The 10284-nt window shown below is 42.6% G+C and overlaps 1 protein-coding gene across 1 annotated transcript; it reads right to left on the bottom strand.

Moving 5' to 3' along the window:
- Positions 1 to 418: 418 nt before the first annotated feature.
- On the bottom strand, positions 419 to 1954 carry LOC117493015. The gene is made up of 2 exons (XM_034143409.1): positions 1844 to 1954; positions 419 to 1589 (listed from the first exon to the last, which is right to left on the bottom strand). Exon 2 carries the CDS (start codon positions 1578 to 1580, stop codon positions 708 to 710), a length of 873 nt encoding a protein of 290 aa, XP_033999300.1. The 5' UTR covers positions 1581 to 1589; positions 1844 to 1954; the 3' UTR covers positions 419 to 707.
- Between the last annotated feature and the right edge of the window lie 8330 nt (positions 1955 to 10284).

The following is a 10284-nucleotide window of genomic DNA, read 5'->3' on the forward strand; positions in this document are numbered from 1 at the left end:
GGAAAACATTCCTGCCCACTGCAGTAACTCTGAACAACAAATCACCTCTGGCTGGAAGAGAACTCTCTGCTCCATAGCTGCTCTTGGAATAAAACCACGTAGTACATTTTACACATATATAATCTGTTCAATATTTAACATTAATATTCCATATGTCATATATTTATGTATATATATATTTATATATATAATATCATGTCAAATTCAACATGTATATTTTCTATTTTCTTTATTTTCTTGTTTATTTCTAGTTTTGTTTTATTGTAAAATGCCTTGTCTTTCATGCTGCTGCAACACAAAACATTTCCCAAATTGGGATCAATAAAGTACCATCTTATCTAATCTTATCTTATCTTATCTTATCTTATCTTGTTGGAATGATAACATTGATGGGAATAAGATTAAGAAAACAAACACATTTCACATGCAAAGGTTTCTTTATTGAGAGCAGACATGTGCAGAATAAGTGAAACAGTGCCTTAAGATTTAATCATTCGTTCAGATTATATTTGAAAAACAGACATTTGGAATAGTTTGATTTCATTGACAGGGAGATTAACAGAAGAACGCATGATATATTCATACTTTGTATTATTACTAGTAGCACTGATTTAAAAAGGAAAAGAAAGTGGCCATCACCGAATGATTTAACAAAATGGTAAGATGCGTTCCACTTCAGTGAGTGTTGAGAACTCTCAGCTCTGACTTTACTGATAGAAATACAGGTGCTCAACGTTGCCCTTGTTGCCCGCGTTGAGATTGCCCATGATAAGTTTGATACCAGCCTCCGGATATTCTTTAACCGCATCTTGGTTGACAAGCAGGCCGATGGCCTTTATTGGGTTGGATCTTTTCTTGTACCACAGGATCACTTTGTTACCTCCGGTCCCTTTGTTCAGGTCAACATCCACTGACTGGTAATTTTGCTGCTGATATTCCAGATACTGATCCTCAGTGATGGAGACTTGCAGATTTTCGAGTGCCTTCTCGGGGTCGGTGGTCTGACGGTACCAGATGAAGACATAGGCTCCTCCTGCACCTCTGTTAGTATCTTCATCCACACGGATGTAGCCATTCTGAAAGAGGTCCATGTCTGATCCGTAGGAATCAGTGGCATCGACATCACAGATGTAGGTTTGTTTCTCTCTCTTCAGCCACAAGTGGATCCAGTTCCCCCCAGCCCCGCGGTTCAGATCACAGGCCACTCTCTGCCAACCACTTGCAAACTTTTCAGCTTCATTGGCTGCATCTGTAGTGACACTAATGTCCACTATGGGAGTATCAAACTCTCCGGACCCTTTGAAGAACCAAAGGTAGAGGGGACTACCTCCTGCTCCAGCATTGAGATCTTTGTCGATCTTTGTGTAGCATGCTTTGGTCAAACCATCAGCCATCTCATCATTGAAGGAAACTTGAACCTTGGTGATCGCCTCTGATCCATTTTTGTACCAAAGATAGATGAAATTTCCTCCTGATCCTTTGTTCAGATCAATATTGATTTTCTTGAAGCCTCTATTTGTAAGCTCTCCCTCCTCAGCTTCATTCAGGGACACATCAAGCTCTGAGATGTAGCAGCTCATTGTGGGTTCCTGCATTAAAGAAAGACACATCATGAGTAATCACAATTGTAGTTAACTGAATCAATCTGACTTTTCAGCTGAGCTAGATTATAATCCTGACAAATTCAACCATCAGGAGTTACATTTTGAAAACAACAATGACATCTAAAACAAATTCAAATAAAATGTATACTACACAGAGTTCTGAAAAGTATTGATTACAATGTTTGTGAAATTCAAAAAAGAAATTACAGCAAGAAAATAAGACCTTGTTGAAGACTTACGTGTGTGTGCTGACAGCGAATGATAGGCAGTAAGAAGTCAACTGGTGTGCTGAAGTCTGTTGTACTGACCACAGGTCAGCTGCATATATATAGAGAACTGAGATGCTGTGGGGCATTGTGCAATCGTTACCTGGGAGGAGGAATATTCCACGGGAAATGATACTGAATTCATGCCAAAACAATCCCCAAAGCCAAATGAGTCCCCGCATCAAGTGTGTTTATGGGTGTGAGTGTTTGTGTCAGTTCTGTGGAAGTCACCCACCCACACACACACACACACACACACACACACACACACACACACACACACACACACACACACACACACACACACACACACACACACACACACACACACACAAACACGCACACACACACACACACACACACACACACACACACACACAAACACGCACACACACACACACACACACACACACACACACACACACACACCCACAGTCAAAAGTTTGGACACAGCTTCTCATTCGAAGGTTTTGATTTATTTAGATTATTTTGTACATTGTAGATTAATACCGAAGACATCAAAACTATGAAAGACCATAATGTGGAATGATGTGGTAAACATAAACCAGTATATGATTTGTATTTTATATTTCTCAGAGTAGCCTGCAACCTTTGTCTGCTGTGCTCTCTTTGTCTCCCTGCTCCTGCCTGCTGGCGTCAGCTGATAGAGGTGTTATAGTGCTTTCTCTTGTTATGCACAATGTTGATTCTTCTTTCAGAACTAGCTAAACACATGGGTAAAGGTTCTACTTGAGCCCAATTTGAATACCATGAAGAAAGTCAATTAAAGCCAGCTCAAGCTAAATGTCAAATGTATTTCATTAATGTACAGTTGTTTTGATTGATTTTAAATTCTCCAGTCGAGCTTCCTTCGAGTTCAGTCTAAGCAACAAATAGTTTCTCCGGGGGGGGGGGGGCTGGTTCGAGGGGCCCCCAGTGAATGTTTGGTTCCCTAGGGCCCCCACAGACTCTAGAATCGCCACTGCCCGACAATAAAGATGTAGTTAACATGTCAAATGAATATTAAATTCAATTGTGGGACTTGGACCTTTTAGTACTGAACAAACAATGAAAAACACGTTATCTATGAAGAAAACTGATTCTGCAATATCATTTATATCAACCATCAGGTGGGAATAGTACATCTTGTCAATGGAAAAAGAAAACAGCACCAGTATAATCAATATTCAACCTGAGATTCGACTGACCAGAGAACACATAAAGGATCATGAGATCTCGGCATTGCACATAAAAAAAATAGCATCATTAAAATCAACATTTGCCTGATGAAAGAAAACTAATCCCATCACAGTTCAGTTTTGTGCATTCATCTTCAAGAAGATGAGCATATCTGCTCTCTGGATCCAAATGGGCCCTTTCACAGCGTAGGGTATCACCTGCTGAACTGAACACTCTCTCGCTTGGCACGCTGCTTCCCTGAACACAAAGATACTTGGTTGCCATACGAGACAGCATTGGTTGGATGTTGGATGTGTTGCCACCTTTCCCACTGGGAAGTGGAAGTGGAAGACTGGCAGTGGTTACAGACCCCACCATTCAGACTGGCAGTGGTTACAGACCCCACCTTTCAGACTGGCAGTGGTTACAGACCCCACCTTTCAGACTGGCAGTGGTTACAGACCCCACCATTCAGACTGGCAGTGGTTACAGACCCCACCATTCAGACTTGCAGTGGTTACAGACCCCACCTTTCAGACTGGCAGTGGTTACAGACCCCACCATTCAGACTGGCAGTGGTTACAGACCCCACCATTCAGACTGGCAGTGGTTACAGACCCCACCATTCAGACTGGCAGTCATATGCAGCCACACTTTAGATTTTCTAAAGTGACTCATTTGCGGAGTTTCACGGCGAAATAGTCATCTTAATTCCGAGGGTTTGGGCGCAAGTTTAAGGATATTACGCCTCACTTTTATAAAAAAAATAAAAAAATAAAAGTATCGAAAACCGGATCTGATTTCGGTACGGTATACCGTAGCCGCCAGAAACCGGTATTTCGGTAATACCGGGAACACCAGGGTCAAGCATTGAAACTTTCACAGACTGGATGGAGGGCATGTTTTCTAAAATAAATAACAAAGCTATTTTCATATGTGGAGATTTTAATATGAACCTGCTTAATCCTAACAAGCACAAAACTACTGATGAATTTATCAATACAATGTATAGTCTGAGCCTATTTCCGAAAATAACTAGACCCAGTAGAGTGACATCCCATTGTGCCACCCTAATAGATAATATATTTAACAATCACATTGAAAACACCACTGTAAGTGGGTTATTAATCAATGATATCAGTGATCACTTGCCAGTGTTCACAGTCTATGATAGCAACTACAGGAAAAATAAGCCAGACAAAGAAAAAGGATACAGACGGATGTGATCAGAGGAATCCATCAACGCACTGACAAATGAATTTCTGGAACAGAATTGGGACAAACGTTACCAAGAAAGAGACATCAATACTGCTTATGAAACCTTTCTAATTTTTGTAGGTCATTATATGACAACAACTGCCCAATTAAAGAATACAGCAGAAAACACAAATATATTCATTGTCCATGGATCACAAAGGGATTACAAAATGCCTGCAAAAAGAAAAATACACTATATAGGGACTTCATTAAACAAAGAACTGCAGAAGTGCAGAGGATGAGTATAACAAATATAAATAGTGAGACTATGGAACAGTGTGAACGTGGAGCTAAAGCCATGTCCAGACATTAAACCTGTGCAGTGAGACTCCACAGATTTACAGGGAAAGCTCTGTTAATAGTTCCATACATACAATCATTTATATATACAAACCCCAATTCCAATTTCATTCAGTAGAGACATGTTTTTGATGTAACAATATATATTTATTGCCAAGAAATACACTGATGAATGTGATGGTGTTTGGTGATTAGACCCCGTTGTGCGGGAGTATCATCCGGGAGGGGAATACCGAGCCGATAAAACCCCCAGAAGAACAACAGTATTAAGCAGTTTGATGCACGGAGTTTCTTTCCTTACTTGATGACAACGGGGATGTATGGGATAATGAGAGAGTTATACGGGGATGAAGGAAATCATATTACCGAATAGCATTGAACTATATATTGTGTGGAGGAGCACTTGAAGTGTGATGCTTTGGCCCTTTAGTCAAGTCAAAGTCAAAGTCAATTTTATTGTCAAGAATTCCACATGTGTTATACATACAGAAAATTAGAAAGTAGAAGTACTCAGATCTTATAAACTTGTATTGGTTTTACTACAGGAGTTTTAAATAACATCATAGCATTCAATTGACACATGACACACCCTAACCCTCAGGCAGTCCAATGAGATGCCAAAACTCCCATCATGACTCAATTCAACCACTGACACCATCAATCAGAAATAATAATATCTACTGTTTCCTTGGAATCCAGGTGCATCTTGTGCAGGAGGGGGAGTTCTTCGTGTGTGTGTGTGTGTGTGTGTGTGTGTGTGTGTGTGTGTGTGTGTGTGTGTGTGTGTGTGTGTATGTGTGTGTGTGTGTGTGTGTGTGTGTGTGTGTGTGTGTGTGTGTGTGTGTGTGTGTGTGTGTGTGTGTTTGTGTGTGTGTGATGTGTGTGTGTGTGTGTGTGTGTGTGTGTGTGTATGTGTGTGTGTGTGTGTGTGTGTGTGTGTGTGTGATGAAACTACATAACAGATGACATATACGAAAAGAAATAATAGTAATAATAATATTCCAAATCAAAGAATGAATACATGATTAATGCTCAGGTATACATGAATTATCTTCATTATACTGTTCTATACTCGACCCATTTCTCCCACCTTTCCTCAAAGATATGCATCTGGTTTCTAATTGTCAGAGTTTCTCCATTTCATACATTTCATTTAAGTTCTTCCATTGTGAGTTTACTAAGTTATTGTCTTTTAGTAAATGCCTTGTCATTTGTTTAATGATCTTTATTCTAATAACCAGAAATAGGTAGGAATCTGTTTCTGTATTCCCTCTGGTGTTTCCCCCAGTAAAGGCCCCTGACCCTATCAGAGTACAATAGACCCATGATCAGACCGCTGATCACCCACTGTGTGGTCACATGGCACCTTGTGACAGATCATCTACCTGAGTGCTGAGATCTACTGTCTCTTGACATGTAAGGCTTACAGAATATTATTATTTACATGTTAAACAACATCATAGCATTCAATTCTCTGATAATCATAATTCCCATGACACACCCTAACCCTCAGGCAGTCCAATGAGATGCCAACACTCCCATCATGACTCAATTCAACCACTGACACCATCAATCAGAAAGATGAATATCTACTGTGTCCTGGTAATCCAGGTGCAAAGCGTGTCCTTGGAATCCAGGTGCATCTTGTGCAGGAGGGGGAGTTCTTCTTGATAAGGAAATAAGCGTATTATGATATACACAGAACCTAAGATTCACTTTCATATGCATAGATTTGTGTTTATAAAATGTAACAAGAATAATAATATTGTTGACCAAGAAGTCCTCTTTGCAACTTTCCATAAAAGATGTTTCTATGGGAAAAGTGTTGCAGTCAAAGAACCTTGGAAGTTTAATATGAATTTAGATTTCACAAAACAACATAATTAAAACTATAACATAATATAAAACAATTTCTTAAAATAAATACCAACAACTCAGTGTAAAGTCAGGTCTCTTTATTTAATGTTTGGCTCAAGCACAGAGTGAACATATCCAGATGTTGAAGTGTTACAGGAATCTGATGTTGCTTCATCTTTATAACCATCAGCAATATTTCCAACTAAATGGTGTTAACAGTGATTCTCTCAAACAAAACAAGTTCTGCAGTTTTTTATTCATGAGCTGTGAGTTCTGCACAAAGAAGGAAATAAACAAATGCTGAAATAAGCGATAGGATATTCCCAACATAATCAAAATGATACATTTAACAAAACAGATATTCTTTGTCTTTCACTTAAACTATGATTTCATAGTTCATCATTCTAATGTTGATAAAGCATGTCTGATCTTGTCCTGAACAGAAAAACCCACACCGCTTTCATGAGAGAAAAGACTCCTCTTGTATTCTCTAAATATAGATAGATAGATAGATAGATAGATCGTACTTTATTGATCCCAAATTGGGAAATTGTTTTTGTTACAGCAGCATAAAAGGCATTTTACAATAAAACAAAATATACAAGAATAGAAATAAAATAAAATAAAATATAAAATAAAATATAAAATATACATGTCAAAATACAAAATAGAAAATATACATACAGATATTATATATATATACAAATATATATATATTCAAAATATATGGAATTATGGAGTATTAAATATGAAACAGATTATGTGTGAGTAGAATGTACAACGTGGTTTTATTTCTAGAGAAACTATGGAGCAGAGAGTTCTCTTCCAGCCAGAGGTGATTTGTTGTACAGTGTTATTGCAGTGGGCAGGAATGTTTTCCAGTATCTGTCCTTGAGACAGGGGAGCTGCAGCAGTCTGTAGGAGAAGGAGGTGCAGCAGTCTGTAGGAGAAGGAGCTGCAGCAGTCTGTTGGAGAAGGAGCTGCAGCAGTCTGTTGGAGAAGGAGCTCCGTTGACTGTCCAGCTGCAGGTGGAGAGGATGGGTGGGGTTATCCATGATGGACAACAGCCTGTTCAGTGTCCTCCTCTCCACCACAGCTTCAAAGGGTTCCAGCTTGATGCCGATGACTGACCCAGCTTTCCTGATCAGTTTATTGATCCTGCTGGTGTCACCGGCTCTGATGCTGCCCCCCCAGCAGACCGCAGCAAAGAAGAGTGCACTAGCCACCACAGACTGATAGAAGATCTCCAGCATCTTGCTGCATACGTTGAAGGATCTCAGCTTCCTCAGAAAATAGAGTCGGCTCATCCCCTTCTTGTACACAGCGTCAGTGTTGATCCTCCAGTTCAGCCCATTGTCTAAGTGCACTCCCAGGTACTTGTAGACCTCCACAACTGCCACATCCTCTCCCAGAATGCACAGGGGCAGAGGAGGAGATGTCCTCCTTCCTCCTGAAATCAATGACCATCTCTCTGGTCTTGGCCCCATTCAAAAGCAGAATGATTTCTTTCCAGTCCACTCAACAAAATCACCCCACCACGCTCTGTACTCCTCCTCCCGTCCATCCCTTATACACCCTACCACTGCAGAGTCATCCGAAAAACCTCTGCAGGTGGCATGACTCTGAGTTGTATAGAAAGTCAGAGTGTATAAGGTGAACAGGAAAGGAGACAGCACAGTCCGCTGTGGGGCTCCAAATACTACCAACCACCACATCAGACAGCACACTGCCCAGCCGGACGTACTGTGGTCTGTCCGTGAGGTAGTTGGTAATCCAGGAGATGGTGGACGAGTTTACACCCTCATAGCCTGCAGCTTGTCACTCAGTAGCCGAGGCTGGATCGTGTTGAATGCACTGGAGAAATCAAAAAATGTGATTCTCACAGTGCAACCCGATCCATTCAGGTATGAGTGAGCACGCTGCAGCAGGTAAATAATGGCATCGTCCACCCCCAGGTGAGGCTGGTAGGCAAATTGCAGAGGGTCAAGGAATGATCTCACCTGCGGTCTGAGATGGGCCAAGACCAGTCTCTCAAGCACCTTCATCACATGAGATGTGAGTGCCACAGGGCGATAGTCATTGAGCCCAGAAGGAGTTGTCTTTTTAGGGACCGGAACAATGCATGATGTCTTCCCACAGCACCGGGATGGTCTCCAGGTGCAGGCTCAGGTTGAATATATACTGGAGAACAGGAGCCAGCTGGCGTGCACCAGGTCCTCAGGACCCTGGGGCTGATACCATCAGGGCCAGCAGCCTTGCCTTGGTGGAGTTTTTCCACTGACTCTGGACCTGTCCTGTGCTCACAGTGAAGCGGGGGGGGGGCTTGATGGCAGGGGGGATAGAGGGGGGGGGGTCTGAGGCAAGATGGAGCGAGAGGGGGGGGGGGGGGGGGGGGTCAGCGGCAATGTGAGCAGAGGGGGGGTGCAGAAGCCAGGCTGGGTGTGGAGGAGAGGTGTGAAGTGTAGGTGGTGAGCAGAGGGGGGATGTTGACGCCAGGCTGAGAGAGGAGGTGAGGTGAGAAGAGGAGTGGAGGAGACAGCAGCGGGCGGAGAGCTAAACCTATTGAAGAAGGTGTTCAGCTCGTTGGCCCTCTCCAGGTGCCCACAGTCAGTCTGTCTCTCCCTTTGAAGCCAGTGATAGCCTTCATCCCAGCCCAGACATCCCTGCTATTGTTCTGCTGGAGCTTAGTCTCCAGCTTCTTCCTGTACGAATCTCTGCCCTCCTCAAATTGTCTCTCAGTGATGCTGGATACTCTTCAGCATTGATTTGTCCCCAGACTTAAAAGCTTCCTTTTTCTCTATTAAAAGAGTTTTCAGGTCAACTAGTAATCCAGGGTTTATTGTTGGGGAAACAGTTGACAGTTTTAGCCGGTAATATTGTTTGTTCACAGAGAGTTGATGTATTCTGTGATGGCAGTCAGTCCATATTATTGATGTCCTCTCCATGTGGCACACAAGCACGTCCCAGTCAGTGGTCCTCGAAGCAGTCCTGTAGAGCCTCATTAGCCCCTGGAGTCCATTTCCTCACAGTCCCTGGTGGGATACAGGCTGCCTCTGCACCAGAGGGACATATTTAGGAGCCAAAAAGACGAGGTTGTGGTCAGATCTGCCCAGGGGGGGGAGGGCAAGTGGCACAATATGCATTCTTGGTATTTGCATATAGAAGATCCAGAGTATTATTTCCCCTGGTGGGGCATATTCACATACTGAGTGAATGTAGGCAGAGATTTGTCAGTTTTGCACGGTATAACAATCCCCCAGTTATTGTTATGAAATGCATTTGGGTGAAGAGTTTGGAGTTTGGCCACAGAGGAGTGAATGACGTCACCAGCCACCTCCGCGTCCGCGTTCGGTGGAAATATAGACAGCAACTACGATGACAGAATAAAGTTCTCTAGGTAGATAAAATGGACGTAATCCACAGCTAGCAGTTCAATGTCCGGGCTACAGAAACGCTCCTTCACAGTAACATGTCCAGGATTACACCATCGTTCGTTCACATACAGTGCAATCCCTCCTCCTTTCTTTTTACCGCTCAGAATAACGTCCCTGTCCGCCCGAAACACTCGTGAAGCCGGGGAGAGCCGTGTTATTATCCGGGATGAGCGAGTGCAAACCAAGTCTCGGTAAAACACATGATGCTACACTCACGGTATTCCCACTGCGTCTTCGTCAGCACGCGGAGCTCGTCCATCTTATTCCCCAAAGACCTCAACGTTCCCCATTATGATGGCCGGTACACAGGGTTTGTACCTCATCTTCTTCTTCATCCTCAGCTTGGCCCCAGCTCTGCAGCCCCGCTTGAGCCTCCGAAGCTCCTCC

The sequence above is a fragment of the Trematomus bernacchii genome, unplaced genomic scaffold (assembly GCF_902827165.1).
Source record: "Trematomus bernacchii unplaced genomic scaffold, fTreBer1.1, whole genome shotgun sequence".
In the NCBI taxonomy this organism is placed as follows: domain Eukaryota; kingdom Metazoa; phylum Chordata; class Actinopteri; order Perciformes; family Nototheniidae; genus Trematomus; species Trematomus bernacchii.

Bases quoted from the DNA above. Each gene is read 5' to 3' on its own strand.
- LOC117493015 (XM_034143409.1), bottom strand. From the start codon at position 1,580: ATGAGCTGCTACATCTCAGAGCTTGATGTGTCCCTGAATGAAGCTGAG.